The sequence below is a fragment of the Cnephaeus nilssonii genome, assembly GCF_951640355.1.
Source record: "Cnephaeus nilssonii genome assembly, chromosome: 9".
Classification (NCBI taxonomy): Eukaryota; Metazoa; Chordata; class Mammalia; order Chiroptera; family Vespertilionidae; genus Cnephaeus; species Cnephaeus nilssonii.
In genome coordinates, this window is record NC_137080.1 from 20,988,470 (window position 1) to 21,007,592 (window position 19,123).

At 42.0% G+C, this 19,123-nt stretch overlaps 1 protein-coding gene across 1 annotated transcript in view; it reads left to right on the forward strand.

The window, feature by feature from the left end:
* Window positions 1-13,696: 13,696 nt before the first annotated feature.
* The window catches only part of ENPP1 (ectonucleotide pyrophosphatase/phosphodiesterase 1), a 64,561-nt gene continuing 59,134 nt past the window's right edge, over window positions 13,697-19,123 (forward strand). Inside the window, exon 1 of the mRNA XM_079781091.1 lies at window positions 13,697-13,936. Coding sequence (XP_079637217.1) covers window positions 13,700-13,936 — 237 coding nt within the window. The 5' untranslated portion in view covers window positions 13,697-13,699. The remainder of the gene's footprint in view (window positions 13,937-19,123) is intronic.

Genomic DNA, 19,123 nt, shown 5'->3' on the forward strand with positions numbered 1-19,123 from the left:
CTCCCCCCCCCCACTGGCCTGTTCGCCCCTGACTGCCCCCCTGCCGGCCTGATCTCCCCACGCAGCCTGCTGTTCAGTTGTTACTGTGAGGGCATCCTGACCAATTTGCATATTACCCTTTTATTAGTATAGATACTTGAATGCTGCTTATTATCTGATGTCACTTTGGAATAACAGACTCAAAAGAAGTGGCAATAGGCCAGGATATAGTCAAAATAATGTTAATCAGCAAACAAATCTTATGTGATTTCTTTAGGAATGAAGATCATTACGGCTGAAAGGAAAGAAAGGTTAGAACTGTTTACCTCAACATATATAAAAAAGACACTGATTTTCTTTTTAAACTCAAATTTTACTTTGAAATAAAGGGTCATCTTCTTGTATAGAATTTTTCATACTTAGAAATTGACTTTTGATTCTCAGACATATCTACAAATTTATACAAAGAATATCCTTTGGAGCAATTAAGTAAAGCCTGTTTGCCTTCTCTGTGGTTAAGACCTGCAGATTTTTTTTCCAGGTTAAAAAAAAAAAAGTTTTTCAATAGTCATGGTAGGAAATGAGAAATGAACATTAATTTAAACATACAATGTTTACAAGTTATTTTTACCAATACATATTTAGTTTGAAACACTAAAAAATAAAAATCTTAGGAATTTTAAAGGAAACAAAGTACTACCCCATAGTGGCAAATTCACACTGTAGGAATAAACAGTTTGCCTTCCGTTTACAACTGTTCCATAGTAATTACAACAGGAACATTGTCACAACCCAAATGGGACTTTAAAAATTTACAAAGACATTGATGTCCAGAATATTAGTTAATACTTTAACAGCCATTTTTTTTTCCCTTTAGATTGGAAGATCTCATAGCATTATTATCCTCGCTTTAAAAATGTGGAAACTAAAGGAGAAAGAAGTTAAGTGACTTGGCTAGGGTGATCCAACTATTAAATAGAGAAACTAGGACTTTAGCAAAGGTATACCAAATCCAGAGCTTCTCTCACCACAAAATATTTCATCAACTACCTTTATTTACAAACAGCCACAGATCTCCTGCCTCAATCCCCAAATAAATTACATTGGGTATAGTCCAGTTGGGACTCACTGATATTGGTACAACCTAAGCATGTACTTCCTTCCTGCCACCTCTTCTCTTCACCCACTCTTCAAATAAAACTCTCCCAATATCCTGGTGGTATGGCTCAGTCATTGAGCATTGGCCCATGAATGGGTTCAATTCCTGGCCAGGGCACATGCTTGGGTTGCAGGCTTGATCTCCAGTAGGGAGCATGCAGGAGGCAGCTGATCAATGATGTTTCTCTCTCATCTATGTTTCTGTGTCTCTCTCCTCTCCTTTCCTTTCTATCTCTAAAATCAATAAAAACATATTTTAAAAATGTCCCAATAAAGTATCTGCTATGAAAGGAAGAAGTGAGTAATTATATTTTAGGAAACAGATTTTCCAAATGCTGAAGTTTGAGAAACATTTATTTTTTTAAATATATTTTATTGATTTCAGAGAAGAAGGGAGAGGGAGGGAGAGATAGAAACATCAATGATGAGAGAGAATCATTGATCGGCTGCCTCCTGCATGCCCCCTACTGGGGATCGAGCCTGCAACCTGAGCATGTGCCCTTGACTAGAATTGAACCCGGGACCCTTCAGTCTGCAGGCAGGTGCTCTATCCACTGAGCCAAATCGGCTAGGGTGAAACAACTTTTTTAATAGGTTTTGTGATCATCCTAAGAGTCCATATAAACAGATAGACACATAAATACTTAGGATGTTTTCAAAACATCATAGGAATGATATAAACAAAACTAGAAAATTATGTGAAGTATCTAAGCAATAATTTAAGCATCCTGACTCAGCAATAACTTCCTTGTATTTTCTTGAAAAGGTCAAAAATATAGTTTCACATTCTTTCCAGAGATGACCAGAAGAATTAGGCAACAACTTTTAATATGATGTGTCTGTATTCTACTTTGGGTCCATGACTCTTCTCTCAGAAGAATTTATCTTCCTATTCTTCAAAAACTACCTGCTCTCTGATGAAAAACAGGGCCCCAAATAAGCAGAATGGACTCATTCTTCCTTTTTAAAGACTAGTATTCTCACCTTGTAGATGATGCTGAGACCTAGCAAAAGAAAACAAAACAATACATGCATGCCCACCTCAGGATGTAACCACCCCCTCCTATCCCCACACCTGCCAGCCAGACCAATAACTAGGGGAAATGATACCTAGCTGAGGAACTGCTGGGCTTCGTAGGGGAGAAAAGGGACATTACAATATATGCTAACATATATTGGCAGTTTCTAAGAGAACTTTTTGGAGTGTGCCAAATCAGGTGGGATGAAATATATAATATTAATGTAGTAAAATAAGAGTTTATTGATACAGGAACCTCCTCTCTTGACATGGGATTTAAACTGGCAGGGCCCACTGAAGATGGTGCTAATACATTGCTAGACTTAGGCTGGCTTTGGACACTTGGGGAAACGATGGCTCACATTTACTTAAGTAGAAATTTCAGAAGTCCATGATAAAAGGTTGAGCAAGGAATCAAAAGGCTAATAGATGTGGGCATGCTAGAGTGAACATACTCTGTGAGGCCAGAAAGCCCACCCGCTGTGGGAGAGACCAGAACAATGCATTTAACTAAACCCATAAAGAATGCACTGCTGAGGGTGCACCAGTGTTGTGTAGAGCTCAATGTACCTTTTTTTCTGGAGGCCATTCTTTCCTAAGAATGGGAACAGCTCTATAGAACTGGACTCCCTGAAAGCCACAGAAAAATGAAGCCAGATGATGGCATTTAATTCTTTGAAGCAAGGTGGGTGCAATTATCACAATGAACACCATGGTAGGATTGGCGATGGGCCACCAAGAGTATGAAGATGGTTAATGGAGCATGCTGTTCCTAGGGCAAAGTAGCTGGGCAGGCAACAAGGGTATTGTTCAATGTAAACTACTAAAACAATAAAGAATGATTAATTGGGAGGGTGAGGGCACAGAGCCCAATACGATGTCACAATCCCTAGCCTAGTTTCCAGAACTGTAGCAGTTTTCAGACCCATAAGATATTGACTGAAGGAGAGGCTGGGTCCCCATGAGGATGGACCACTGTAACACCACAGTAAATGGATGCATTGATGACTCTTTCCCAAAGGAATCTAGAGCCATTTACTAGGTGAGCATAGTCTGGGAAAAGAGCTATTTATACCCAGACATTTTGAGAACTGCTGAACCTAAGGTCTGACTTGATTTTGAGTCAAGGACCTGCAGTCTCATCCGGGCTACTCTAGTAGAGTAAGGTCCTGTGTTGGCCAAGCAATGAATGAAGTCCTGGCCCATGTCTGGCTCTTGGGGACCCCTGGATTAACAGAGTGTTCAGGTCCCTGAATGTATAATTGAAGTGGATACACTTGGTAGTTGTCAGATGCTCATTTGGACTCCGTGGCCTGTGTGGGAAGAGCTATCCCATAACGGAAAGGCCAAGTAGAAGCTCTAGAACTGCCTTCCTCCAGACAAAATACTAATTTATATTAAAACAATTTCACACCCCAGCAGAAATGGCAGAAATTTGTGCTGCTCCTAAGGACCTAAAGGACTCCTGGGTGGTGGTCCCTTTCATGTCCCCAATTAATTTACTGACAAATTAAATGAATGGTCCCTACATAAACCAGATAGATCACAGCAGATAAAAATGGACTACTGCAAACACAAGTCAGAATCCCAATTAGAGTTACTGTTTATACATGGCAGTGAGCAGTGGTGGCCTTTGGGGTGGTTTGAAGAAAGTTGATAAAGATTAACACAGTTATAGTTAAAAACAAGAAGACCAGAAATGTCTTCAAGTACAATTGAATGATGTTAAAGATCCAGCTAAAATTGAAGAGCATGAATGAACGGTGCCAGCCATTTTCTGATTATGTGAGGTTTTTGTTTGTTTGTTTGTTTTTAATCCTCACCCAAGGATATTTTTCCATTGATTTTTAGGGAGAGTGAAAGAGAGAGGGAAAGACAGAGAGAACTATTGATGTTATAGAAACACATCGATTGGTTGCCTTCTGCATGAGCCCTGACTAGGGCCTGAGCTGGGGAGGAGCCTGCAACCGAGGTATGTGCCCTTGACCAGAAACGAATCTGGGACCCTTTGGTCCGCAGGCCAATGCTCTATCCACTGAACCAAACCATCTAGGGCTGATTATGTGAGTTTTAATGCTCAGAAGCAAAGATACAGGGTCTAAACAACTGTATTCATTTATTAAGGCTGCTTTAACAAAGTGCCATAAACCGGGAGGCTTAAAACAACAGGAATTTATTCTCTCACAGTTCTGGGAAGCTGGAAGTTCAAAGTCAAGGTGTTGGTGTCAGTGGAGCCACGCTCTCTCTGAAGGCTAGAGGAGGCTCCTTCTCTGCCTCTTCCTAGCTGCCGGTGACTCCCAGCAATCATGGGCATCGCTTGCCTTGCAGAAACATAATACCAACATCCATGAGGGTCTTTCTTGTATGTCTTCACAGTCAGATTGTGGAGGGCCCCCTGGGAATGCACATGGATGTTCTTTAAACTGATGTCAGCTGAGTCCGAGATACTGGCAGAGCCGCTTCTCGGAAACAGCCTCCCCAAGAAGGCGGAGACTGTTACCAGTACTGACTCCTTTATCCAGGGGCCGGAATGAGGGAATGAATAGGACCTGGGCCCACCCAGGCCTTGATACGTTAAATCCAGTCCTAGTACCGGGAATGAGGGAATGAATAGGACCTGGGCCCACCCAGGCCTTGATACGTTAAATCCAGTCCTAGTACTGGGAATGAGGGAATGAATAGGACCTGGGCCCACCCAAACTCCTTTGATCCTAAGTTTTTCAGTGAAACCCCCTTGTATTTTGGAATATAAATAAATGTGCTGCGTGGCTCAGGGTCGTCTGTCTCTCCAGCAGAAGAGGGCAGCGACCCACCCGGGACCCAGCTTTAAATCTATCTCTGTGTCTTCTCTCTTTCTTTCTTTTATTTCTCAATCCCCGGCTGCCTCTACCAAGAACCGGTTTCATCTCTCTTTCTGTGCTGGACGCGGAAAAGGGAGATCCCCGCCGAATCAGGCCCCCGCACCAGATGACGAGGTACCTAGGGGGAGGGTCATGAGTGGAGGAGCTTCTGTCTCTGTGAGTTGGGTGTGTCACCCTCCCAGTACATGGATGGGCTGACCAACCTGGAAGCTCTTCAAACCCCTTCCCAGTAGGATTTTGTATGGAGGCTTCCACATGTAGGCAGGGTCCATTTTTAACTCCATCGCAGCCCCTCTCCTTTCTTTGGCGAAGTGGGGAGGGCAGGGCTGGACATTCCAAGCTTCAAATGATGGTTTGGTCTTTCTGTGACCAGCCCCCACCCAGGAGCCATCCAGGAGCCCATCTGGAGTCTCCTCATTAAAATAAGAGATGCTCCTAGTGCTCTTATCACTTAGGAATTTACAAGGGTTTGAGGAGCCCCGTGCCAGCAACCGGGGGCAGAGACCACAAATTATATTAACTATTATCTCACAGGCTGAATATTTCAAGCCTGTAATCATCGCTTGGTCTTTCTGGTGGCCAGCCCCCATCCAGGAGCCCACCGAGAGTCACCTCCTGAAAACATGTTACCAATGGGACTAGGGACAGGAACACTCATGCATTGCTTGTGGGAGAGTCAACTCATGTATCCTAAGTAGAGGGCCATTTGCCAGGACCCGTAGAAACCAAAATAAGTGACAATCCAGCATTTCCTACAAATGTAGTCACACATGTGAGAAATATGGTACATGCAGAGGTATTCATTGTATCATTGAAGTAATGGGATTAGAAACAGCCTGATACCCCACTCCATCCACAAGGAATTGGTTTAAAAATGTGGTTCCTCGGTACAACTGAATATTGTGAGCCTGGTGAACACTTTTCGTCTCCTCGCCAGTAAACAGAGCTGATGAGACCTGCCTTCTGCCTGTGGGTGGTGGCGGCACCGCTTTCTAGCTGTTGCTGGTGTGTGAACAGCAAAGAGAAGTGATCACAGAGCATCTGCAAATGGCACAGCTCAATGCCTCGCACACTGGAAACGCCCCTAAGGTGATACCTAGTATCATTTTACCATTTGCCATCATTTATTTTCTCTGTGTAATAGAGTCACGCCACGACAAGAATCTATGAGGCGCCTACAGTCGTTTGTGTCAGTGCCTGTGAGAGGTACCATTGGCTTTAAGCCTTTGCTCAGGAAGAGCACCTCCATGTCTCAGCTGCTCCCCTGATAGGTCTGTCAGCAGCAGCTGTTTCCCAGGCCCAGTCATGGCTTACTCCCCAGAGCAGGAGAGCATGCCTGAGTGAATCCCTAAAGTCCTTTTTGTCTCCACTTGGGGTGACTTCACTTGTGTTTACAATACAGCAGCTGCTAGAGACCAGGGTGGCTCATTCTGTTCTTGTGGCAGCCGCTGCTCCAGGCTGGGAAGCCAATTGCTTTCTTGTGGACAGTCAGACAAAGGCCTAAACATTGTGGCCCACAGTGTCCACATCCCCTTGCTTGGGAAGACACATGATAATTTACTAAAATGAAATTTTGATACATTTTACAACTCCATATTTATAAGGTTCAAACATGTCTATTCTGAAGAAAGTATAAAAATAACCAAAATGAATCTTTTTGTTGCATTTTTTTGTTTGCCAAGCATTCATTCCCATGAAATGTCTTTGTAAGTTTAACTTTATATGATTGAGGAGAAAAAACACAAGACATTCAATTTCCTATTATAACATACTATAGGCCATTTCTTTCTTTATTTTTAAAAATATTTTTTATTGATTTCAGAGAGGAAGGGAGAAGAGGAGAGAGATAGAAACATCAATGATGAGAATCATTGATCAGCCTCCTCCTGCACGCCCCCTATTGGGGATCGAACCCACAACCCAGGCATGTTCCCTGACCAGGAATCCAACCATGACCTCCTGGGTCATAGGTCGATGCTCAACCACTGAACCAGGCCGGCTGCGTGGCCATTTATTTCTTACAGTGTCTCACAACTCAAGTTAAATAAAAATAAAAACATCTTACTGATTTCTGTCCTTAACATTGTTCAGTGACTCGCCTTCTTTCTGAATCTCCTTTGTATTTAATGTGACTCTCCTTATTTTCAAAATATATATTTGATCCTATGTTCAAATGTAAGTTTACCTAATTTATGGTCTCTCTTCCTATTTTCAAAATGTTTAGACCTGAATTACATTTCAAATGTATATTATTATAATCCCTTTGGAAAAAAATTTAACTTGTTAATTCAAGTGTTCCCTACTTTCTGGATACCAAAACTATTTCTGGCAATGTTGAGTTGGGGAGAAAGGGCAGAGGTTCTTGAATTGTTCTCATGTATGAGAGAGAATGAATAAAATTGGTGGATTAAGGACTGATAGTCTCCAGCTGATGACTCATGGTCAATCTATTTCATTTCTTCCTATATACAGATCTTACACAACCAACAAAAGCCATGTTTAAAAATCATCTGGCTCTGTGGTCTTATTTCCACTTCCTCTAGTTAAGCCCTACTTATCTCAAATCTTGGCCTGAGCCTCATTTCTTCAGGGAATTCTTCTCTGACCACATCCTACCCCTACCACAGATTGGTTCAGACACTCATCCCAGCCTCCCATACATTTTCACCATAGTATTTATTATCATTTGTTATTATAATTCTCAGCACTTATTTGATTAATATCCAGCTCCCTTCACTAGATTGTTAAACTCCTGGAGAAGAATGATATTCTCTTACCCTTGAAGACTGAGCCTAGAATAATTCTTGGCCCATATTAATGATTCAATAAATATTTAATGAATAAGTGAATAAGTAAATGAAAGAGTAAAGAGGTAAAACAAATTGATGAACGACTGAAGTTCATAGAACCATGACCAATACACTCAGAAAATGATAGTTAATGTTATGATTGTTAGTTTCCATTCCAGATCAAATCAATTTGCTGAGTATTTTAGTTTATTGAAGACCTGACTATGGCTTTAGAAACTGAAAGTTATGTGCTCCTTCAAGTATGTTGTTTCCTATAGTTTAATTGCTTTCTATTGTTGTGCAATAGACAGATCCTATATAATAAAAGGCTAATATGCAAATTGTTCCCTTGGGAGTTCGACTGATCAGGAGTTCGACCGCTTGCTATGATGTGCGCTGACCACCAGGGGGTGGTGTGCAATAAAGAAAGTCCCTGGCCTAGCTGGCAGCTGGGGAAGGAAGGCTGCAGCCGGCAGCCAGAAGGCCCCAATTGGCCCTGATTGCCGGCGAGGCCTAAGGACCCTACCTGTGCACAAATTTCGTGCACCGGGCCTCTAGTATGTATGTAAAGATAAACACCTGTGTGTGTATATGTGAATGTATGTTAACAAAGAATAAATCAATAGTTTTAGATGTAAAGAATGTGAAATAATCTTTTTATTTAGTAATCATGAATATATTAAAATGTATATTCACCCTGATTTTATTTAATTTTATTAAAAAACAGTTAAATTTTTAGTATAAGTTTTATCAGTTATCAAAATTTCCACAATCAAGAACTATATAGCATAAACAGTTAATTATTCATACATTTTTTGAAACTTTGATTTTCTTCATTTTAATTTGAACACTTTAATGAAATTTATAAGTTAAAGACTTTCATTTTTCTTTAGTACAAGTATAGTAATCCCAATAATATGGGAATTACTGGATAATTAATTTTTGTTACAATAAAGTTAATTTAATTTTGATTCTAGATGTATTGATAGCAAGAATTCAGAATTACTTGATTTTAGATCCACATGGAAAGTTTGAGACTTGTGAATAATTACTATTCTATTCATCATACATTAATTTCTTTCTTTTTATGAATTAGAGGTTTATTTATTGTATTTTAAAAAATATTTATTGTTGAAAGTATTACATATGTCCCGCTCTTTCCCCCACTGACCTCTTCTTGTCCCCCCCCGCCACCCCACTGCCCCAGGCCTTCACCACCCTATTGCTGTGTCCAGGGGTTATGCATATACTAATATGCATACAAGTTCTTTGGTTGATCTCTTCCCACCTACCCCACCCTTCCCCACCTTCCCTCTGTGATTCCACAGGATGGATTATTCTTGCTTTTATTCTTTATCCCCAGTGTTTCTAGTGCAGTATACAGTAGGTAATCACTTAATGGTTGTTCAGAGGGCTGGTGTATTAGCATTCTGTATAAAGATTTTAAATCTATTTTCCATGCTAAATATATTACTTTGGTAATTATATGGCAACTAATTAAATATATTAATATGGTAATGTCTATTTTTCTTTTATCCTTTACATACGTGCAATTTATTGAATGTCAATTATAATAGGGTAACTTCTTGTATCCCAGGCCTGGAGTCCTAGAGCCCAAAGGCTCTGCTTTATTTCTCCACAGAAAATGAAGATGTATCACAGGAAAAATGTTATATTTTACCAAAATTAAGTCAGTATTAATCTGAAGTAGATGGTAAACATGTGCATTATAACCTCCAGAGCAACTAGTAAGAAAATCACATTTAAAAAAAAAAAAGCTAAAATCCAACAGAGAAATTACTAGTAACATCTATAATAATAAAAGCATAATATGCTAATTAGACCTGACAGCTGAACAACCTTCTGGACATCATTCCAGATGTCCTTCAGGACAAAGCCGTGGCAGCGGGGGCTGAGGCAGAGGTGGTTGGGACGATCAGGCAGGCAGGCAGAGGGGTTAGGGGCGATCAGGCAGGCAGGCAGGCAGGGTGGTTAGGAGACAGCAGTCCCAGATTGCGAGAGGGATGTCTGACTGCTGGTTTAGGCTCAATCCAGCAGCAGGATCAGGCCTAAACCGGCAGTTGGACATCCACCGAGTGGTCCTGTATTGCGAGAGGGTGCAGTCCGGGCTGAGGGACCTTCCCCCCCCACCCCATGCACGAATTTCATGCACCGGGCCTCTAGTGGTATAATAAAAAATAGGTCTAAAACAAATTTAAAGAAGTGAAGGAGAAACAGAGGACACATAAAAAAATTAAAAGACATGAAGCATATAGAAAACAATAGCAAAAGGAGAGGCATAAATGCAGATTATTGGCAACACTAGATTTTGTGCAAAATGAGGTACAAGTGATAATGGGGAGAGGCAGAGAATGTGGACAAGCAAAAAGTGAAGAACTGGTAGCAGGTGCCTTTAGAGGGGGTATTATGCATCTTCCATTTTTCTACAGTTTCTAGTATTCTCAACTGCACCTTTCACTTTTGGGTTCACTTCACTCATTCAGACAACAACTTGCCCCAGAGGGGCAAGTAGTCCTTCCTGCCCCCACAGGCTCTCCCTCTGCAGATGCATATCCAAAAGCAGCGCTCAAACCTTCCCAAAAATTATGTATAAATCATGCTTAATTTATGGAACAATAAGATAGGGATATTCTCTGTCCTAAAGGCAAGAATTGGGTGACAAAAATATAAAAAAAAATACATTTAAACTTTTATGTAAAGCTGGGAAATGTTAAACATTTTGTTGCATTTAGCGATAGCAGTGTACTTTTATGATATTATTTGTACTACAATTAAAATATATTTTTATGATTTCAGAGAGGAAGGGAAAGAGACAGGAACATCAATGAGAGAGAATCATTGATCGGCTGCCTCCTGCTCGCCCCCTTCTGGGGTTTGAGCCCACAACCTGGACAAGTGCCCTGACAGGAATTAGACCGTGATCTCCTGACTCATGGGTTGTCGCTCAACCATTGAGCCACGCTAGCGGGGCTGTAATGGCATTCTATAAGTGAGGAAACCAAATCTCAGAGAGTTCTTGTAATCTGTACCAGGTCACATAGTTATCCGAGCTTCTTCCAGAGGGCATATTTCTGTGCTTACAAAAAAGGAAGAGAAATTAAGATGTCATGCAAAAATCTTAAACATAAATGAACGTCACAGACGTGGTTTTTTTTTTCTAAGTCTCATAAAGATGAAAGGGCCTTGCGGTTTTTTCTGTTTTAGACTGGGCTGGATGTCTTTGGTGTTTCACCGGAGGATTGGGGGAAGCGGGGAAGCTCTGGAGCAGCTGCAAAAGTAATTACTCTACAGCATTCTCATTTTCTAAAAGCTGAGGAGTTGTTTCTCAGCCTTGAGAAGTCGTAGTTCAAACATAGATAAATGGGGTTTGTTTGGTGTTTTGGTCTCATCTATATCTAAAGCACCAAGGGAAAAAATATTTAAATATATCTGTATAGTAAAAGTTAAGGTCTTCTAAAAGCTTAAACTACCATCTTCACTGCTGCACTAGATTAGAGCCCTCAATCATTAGAGCGGAGAGTTTGAGGACTAAGAGTGAAACATTCATTTTTCACTTTGCACTAGCCGGAGGACCCAGTTGTGTTGCAGTTTTATGTCTCATGACCTCATTGTACTTTGGAGTGTAAAGCTGTCCCACAGACCATTTAGAATCTAAATAAGACCAAGGCAAGGCTAAATGACAGGCATTGCGATGCCTACAGCTAAACAATATGAGTGGCATACTTGATTCGTTTTTATTCCTCTGATTTTAGAATTGCAGTTGGGTTTTTATAGTTGCCCATAAAAGTCTCAACTGGCACAGGCAAGGCATGAGCGCAAGGCAGAGGCCACATCCTGGTGGCCTGTGTGCCAGGCCCACCCTGCAGATGTGTTACATTTTGTTTGGACTTTAAAGTGTTTAAAGAAATTGTTTTTCTGAATTTTGTAGACAAAATTTTGCAATCTGGAGAATTCATACAAACATCTAAATTTCCTGTTTCTCTTGAGAAATCTATTGCCACAATGGGCACACAATCCACTCACTGAGGAGGAAATGTTGCCCCCTTTAACTGGGCACATTGTTCACCGAAAGGAGGGAGGCTATCTCACTTATTTTTCGTTCCTGCGGATGCCTAGATGTTTGAGTTCAGACTGTACGCTGACTTTTCCAATAGTACAAGACTTTTAAGTGATTTATGGTTTTGGGATGCAGACAATACACGTATTCCATTTGTTTTGTCAGGTTCAAAGCCACTTTGGAATATCTCCGTTGAGTTGCTTTTAGAAGTTTTGACACTCATTTGACCAGTCACCTTTGAGCAAATCTTTGTCCTTGACTCTGATTTCTGGAACCAGTTAAGGGAAAATTGGGAGCCAAGATTGGGGTAAAAAAAATATGTGTGACTACGACATGGTGAAAACTTGTTTCTTTTGGGTGGCTTGTAGGCTGACTCAAAAGTAACAAATAATAAAAAGAAAATCTCAATAATGCTTTGACAGATTGTCTTTACTCTTTCCACCAAGCTTTCGAAATATCCTATTTGTGCTTCTACAATGCATATATGAATTGGGTTTTAATTTTTTGTTTATTGCCTTCACTCCCTTGGACCAGACTGAAAGCCACTTGGGAAAGATTTACTTTTATTCATCTTTGATGTGGTTGTATGCATAGTTGGAAGCCAATAGCTTGAATTGAATGAATGAATGAGTCAATATAAAGGAAAAGCATCCCAAGTTGACTACTTCAAAGGGGACAACACACGCTTTATGTCTGTTAAACACCGGTTCTCATTTTTAGAAACATTTGTGTAATTAGAATGCATTGAACATGAATTGTTTGGGATTGTATAACTCCTTAGTCAGGGAAGGCATTCCCGAGTATTGCAAAGCCGTTGGAAGTCACTGGTTTCCCCTTGACAGGCAGGACTCCCTTCACTACCCATTTGTGGTTTTTCTAACTGATGAGCAAGGAAATGTAAAAGTTGTAGAATCCAAGGTGAATCAACACCCACCAAGAATTATGGCCTACTGTTCCTGTCCTGGTCAAAAAACTATGAAAGTATTTCAGATTGAATTAAACGTTTGATATTAGTTACCAAGTATCAGCGTCAACTTCAGGACAGGGCAGGCAACAAGATACTTTGAAGCCTTCAATATAGAAAGTGTGAAAGAACTAATAAGTAAATATTTTAAAACAAGGTCAAGGACAAAAGGCCAGGAACCACACACACACACACACACACACACACACACACACACACCCTTAAGTATTCCTTTTGTGTGTGTTTTGTAAAACCAGATCTTCAAGGTTGGATGCTCCTCCCTGAGTAGGGTAGGTAGTGGGCAGCAGGGCTTTGAAGGGATTCTTGTTCCTTTTGACGTGGGAGAACAAGGTCGCAGTGCCCCACGCTGGTCCCTGTAGTCTCTGTGCATGTGCATCCAGAAACACGGGTCTGTCCGGCTCCACTCTCCCACCTTGCAGCCTGGCCGCTGCATCCTTCTCCTCCTGCTCTATTTTGGGGCCCCATGATCTCATGCCCTCTGCAGACCACACTGCAATTCCAGTCCAGCCCGCGCCTCGAGGCCACGCAGGGCGATTCCTGCAAGTGTTCGGAAGGTGCCCGGGCGCGGGGCGGGGAAGGCTTTGGGGAAAGTTAAAGACACGCCCACGTAAAGGACCCAAAATAACACACAGGCCGAGTGGCCGAAATCAGACAGGAAGCCAAATAATCCGGGGCGTTGAGTTGCTTTCCCCTCTCTTCTCGCGCTGGGCGGCGGGCGAGTGGCCAGGGGTCTGGCGGCGAGGGGCGGGCGCGCGGGCGGGGCGGGGCGGGGCCGCCGCGGAGCCTATTAAAGGCGCGGCCGGGCGGCGGGGCGGGAGCGCCGGGGCCACTATGGATCGCGACGGCTTTGCAGGGGGTGGGAGCCGCGGCGAGGGCGGGCACGGCCGCCGGGAGGGCCCGGCAGGGAACGGCCGCGACCCGAGCCACGGCCACGGCGCCGATGCGCCCGGGGACCCGCAGACGGCCGCGTCTTTGCTGGCCCCGATGGACCTGGGGGAGGAGCCGCTGGAGAAGGCGGCGCGCGCCCGGCCGGTCAAGGACCCCAACACCTATAAAGTGCTGTCGCTGGTAGGTCCGCGGCCCGCGCGGCGCCCCGGGCGGGGAGGGCGGCGCCCGGCTCCTGCGGTCCCCCGCGGTCAGCACCCGGGGCCCGGAGAGAGGCAGCCTGCGTTCAGATCTTCACCTTCCCGCTCCGCTCTGCAGGCGGAATACCTGCTTATTACTTCGGTGCCTCCTTTTTACCCCGGGGGAATAGTTCACTCTCAGTTGTATTAACGGATGCTTATAAAAGAGTCTGTTTATGAAAGCAGGCTGTTAAAATAATAATAATAAAAAAAGGTGATCTTTAGAAATACCACCTGCAACCCTCAGAGAGTACTAGGTGTTTAGAGGGGGAAATGGCCAGCCAGAAAGCTGTGGGTCTTAGGAACCACCCACGGTGTTTTACCCCTTAGGGCGGGCTTTGGGCGGCCCTGGGTGCAGTGTTCATGACTTTTCTGATTCTTTTAACGGATTCCACTCGGAAAAGATTTATCAGAGCTCAAGTTTTATCAGGAACTTTAGAAAATACTTCTTCTTTTGGCTCTGCTTAGGGATTCCCTTGCAGCTGTGCAGAAAGCCCATCAATATGCATGTCATGTGAGTGGAAAGAAATGTTTATGATTCTCTGTCCACTCTTTTTTAACCATAGATTACACGATTTTTGTTGATGACAGAAATCCTCATTATTCCTCTGCTATTTTATGATGGTCGTTGCAGGATCAACTGTCAGGTTTTTGAAATGAAGGGGTTGTTTTTCAGTCTCGATTTGTGGTGAGAAGGGCTGGATTGAGCGTCAGAAACATGTTACTGGTTTTATGGCTGTTATTAATTGCTGAGGCCTTGTGTAACCTCTCTCTCCCCAAAACTCAGTTTCTTTTGTGTTAAAATGAGGACATCAACCCATTGCACAACGCATAGGATTATTGTGAGGATCAAATGGAACAATGTATGTGTGGAAGTAAATTGTGTTATTTGGAAAGAACAGATTTCCGTGTATAGTGTACCCTAAATTATATCCTCACTTACATATTATGATTGAACAATGCTGTGTAGAGAATATCTTTTCTGATTTTGAAATCTTTTTTTCCTTTCATAGGAATTTACATTTTCACTATACTTTGGGTATCATGGAGATGTATTTTGAGGAACCAACATTCCTAGAGTAAAGAGATAATGTCATATACTGGCCAGTGTGGCACAGTTGGTTGGAACATCCTCCTGTGCACCGAAGGGTCTCGGGTTTAATTCCCAGTCAGGCCCACACCCAGGTTTAGAGTTCCATCCCTGGTTGGGGCACGTGGGGGAGGCAACCAATCGATGTTTCTCTCTCCCATCAATGTTTCTCGCATACCTACTCCTCATTTAAGTTTATCTGAAATATCTTCAGAAAAATGCAACAGTCATGTTATCACTGATTATCTCCCACAAGGGGATGCTTGTGTTTATATTGCTAGATAAAAAGAAAGAAATCTCTCGTTCTCTCTCTAAAATCAATACAATAAATATATCCTAGGGTGAGGATTTAAAAAAAAAAGAAATCCTAAGATTCAAAGAGTAGTGTCCCAGATCACATATATTTTTATCTCAAGATAAATTTTTGCATCATGTACCACAGTTTAAGTCTAGAACACATGATATCGATGAGAATTCAGTGGTTGTCTAGAGTCATCTTTTTAGCTTTTGTTAATGGGGGACCTTAGCTTTTACATCCAGATCACCTAAATTATTTAGTATCAGTACTTTCGGCATTTAGCACTCTACAAGGTACTGAGTAATTATACAATGAATCTGTATGTGAACTCCAATGTGAAATCATATCTAAATGCCCATACTCTTGAAAGATTGCTAAATTTCCAGTTGCTGAATTTAGTTTCTAAATCTTTCCCGCTCATTTACTCAGAGATCCACAATCAGTGTCAGTGAAGGTGTACCTTTGGAACATGCATTCCAGTCTTTGGCCTCTGCAGTCCCCTGGTGAAACCGCGTTCCGTTATGCTCTGATGACGCAACTTGGTATTTGACATGGAAGTGTGCTAGGACTTACTTCCACAAGTAGGACAATCCTGAATATATATATGTATATTTTAATCTCACAAGGTGGGGTCTTTTGCTCTAACACAAATTGAATTGGAAAGAATTTTTGTCCCATGTCTTCCTATGTAGTACTGTGGGCATTAATATCCACCAAAACACATTGCTGTATTTTTGAAACTCTTAATTTACTCATTCACCTTTCCCTTCCCTACTTCAATCCCCTTCTTCCCCCTCAGACCTTTTCCAAACGATGCAGTTCCAAAGGGAAAAGTCTACAAAAGGAACGTGACAGTTGTCATCAAAGAGCTCTGGGACATGTCTTCTGGAAAGGAGCTGCAATTATGGGATTCCTTTTTCAGGTTAAACATGAGCACACTCCTCACAAAGCTGGAGAAATGGGTTGACTCATTGCATCTGGTGTTGAGGTTATGAGAGGCCAGCCACTGGGGAGGTCTCAGCCAGTTTTTATCTAGCAGGATAAACACTGCATCGCCTTGCAGTGACAACATGACTGTTGCATTTTTCTGAAGATATTTCAGATAAACTTAAATGAGGAGTAGGTATGCGGGAGGGGAAGATCCTGCCCTGCCCTGGCTTCTCCCCAATTGCGTTTGATCCCAGGGGGAGACCAGCTGGCTCTGCTCTGGGGACTTTTGGCCGTAGGCCCTGGAAATGCTGATTCCTAGGCACCAAGCCATTCTGCAGAAAACTCCAAGAGTTTTCTACTTGTATAGAAAGTAGTATTCTCTATATGCCTCAGTAGGCATGTTAAATACCTTTCTTTGGTTCCAAATTAACTTGAACTGAAATGTCCACTTCCACTGAGGTTGGACTTAAATATTTATTTGAAATGTCCTTGTTGCCTGGGATAATTTTAAAGGGTCAGATAACTTTCAATCACATGGAAGTACATTTCTTCATTCTCCAGTTTGCTGTTCTATAGCATTATTTTTGTTTGTGACCTTCTGCTATACTTTTGAATACATAGACCCGTGTGTCTCAGTGGTGGTGAGTGAAGACTACTTCACCTTTCAATGAAAGAATTCTTTCTTTTTTTAAAATATATTTTTATTGATTTCAGAGAGGAAGGGAGAGGGAGAGAGAGAAACATCAATGATGCCCTTAACTGGGGATTTAGCCCACAACCCGGGCATGTTGACTGAATTGAACCCGGGACCCTTTAGTCTGCAGGCTGACGCTCTATCCACTGAGCCAAACCAGCTAGGGCTTGGGTGTGGATGTTATTAATTCTGTTAGTTTCTCTCTGCTTCCGCTTGCCATACATTATCTTATCTCTAGAATACAGCATGGAGAATATCTACACTAATAAAAGAGTAAGATGCAAATTGACCATACCTTCACAAAGCCCACCAGCCAATCAGGAGTGAGCATGCAAATTAACCCAACAAAGATGGCGGGTTAATTTGCATACACAGGTGCTGAGCGGCTGGGGGCGGGGCGGGACACTTGTGTCGTCACCATGGCGACGACACAGGCATTCCGCCGCCCCAGCTGCTCTGGGCCTCTGGGCAGCGTGGGGAGGCGGAAAGGTCGCTCCCACCAGAGTGAAGGCGGTGCCAGCAGCCAGGGGAAGGAAGGCCCATTCTTGCACGAATCTTCGTGCATTGGGCCTCTAGTTCAAGATAATTCTCTGCTCTTAATCTGGCTTGGAATTGACATTGCTCTTTGGTTTATGAAATTTAACATCTGTCCAGCCATAGTTTAGCATGTTATTGCAAAATGACCTTACATCATTGTAAGTAGCAGTAGTTGGCCTTGTTTATCAAATTTGGGTGTGAATGTTAGCTTCTCTGTCCTTCCTCTTGTAACACATTATCTTATTTCTAGAATATTGCATGGAGAATATTCAAGATAGTTCTTTGCTCTTAATCTTACTTGGACTTGACATTGCATCAATCCAGCGATAGTTTTGCATTTTATTTCAAGATAACCAGAGCATCTTAGAGGCCAGAGAAGTCTCCTGTTTGCTCTTTGTGGTATTTGTTTCACATTTTCTAAAAAAATATGCCCAAGATTTCTGGGAACTCAACAAGACTGTTGTGTTTACTACTGGGCCTAACACAGTGCCTTATACTCAATGTCAACCTTTGGTTGAATGAATGAATGAATGAATGCACCGTGTTTTTTCACTTAGACCTAGTGACACTTTGACTTGGAAAAGGGCAAGATGGAAAGACCAAATGTGCAACCACTTACTCAGATGGCCAGTTGAAGGACAGGAACTCAAACATAGATGCATTAATAGAGATGACACTTGGGTGTAAATTCAGGGAGAAGATCAAACATTTTATTAGCGAATAATAATAATTATCACTGTAATATATAATAATATATAATAATGTAATATAATTATTGCTATAAAAGGGAGAAGGAAAAGGCAGTGAATGAGCTATAAATAAAAGTTACAACTAAGGCCAGCCTCCTTAAGAGAACAAGCGGGGCCCCTACAATAACTTGGATTCAGAATTAGGATCTAGCCATTGGGCATTTGCTCAGGTACAAACAACTCAATGTGACCATCGGGCATGTGCCAGTAAGGCCATCCTGCAGGTACAAACATGACTTCCTTCCCTTATACCAAGGCCTTTTCTGTTTGGGTGACTTTGCTGCCACACTCCAAATTCAGTCTTTGTGGGTCCTTGTAAGGAACTCTTTCCTCCGGCCTTGCTTTCTATTACTTCCTATCTTCTGATTTGAGTCACATTCTAGTCTTTTTCTCTCTCAGCATTTATATGCTAGCTTTTTCTACTCCATGAAGTCTCTTTCTCAGAGATACCCATTCAACATGTGTCTTTTTCTCTTCTATTCTACTTTTCCAGTTAACTCTGGACATTCTGTTTTGCTGTTTCCTGCCCCATCATATCCTAATTTTGTTTTTGATAATCCTATTGCAAACATTTGGGACTTTCAAGACATAGCAAATGTGTTTTATCTATATTATTGGCTTGTTGGACAAGCCAGAGAACTTAGTTGTGATTCATAATTTTTTTTGGCCAGGGGGAAGGGCATTTCAAGTTCCAAACAATTTAGGGACAAATAAGTTTTTGGAATACAACTTGTAATTAGAGCTCTGCCTTTGTTTAAAATAAACATGCCTCTATCAACCATGAAATATCCTCCAAACAACAAAAAATAAACAAAAATGCTTTTAGCAGAACA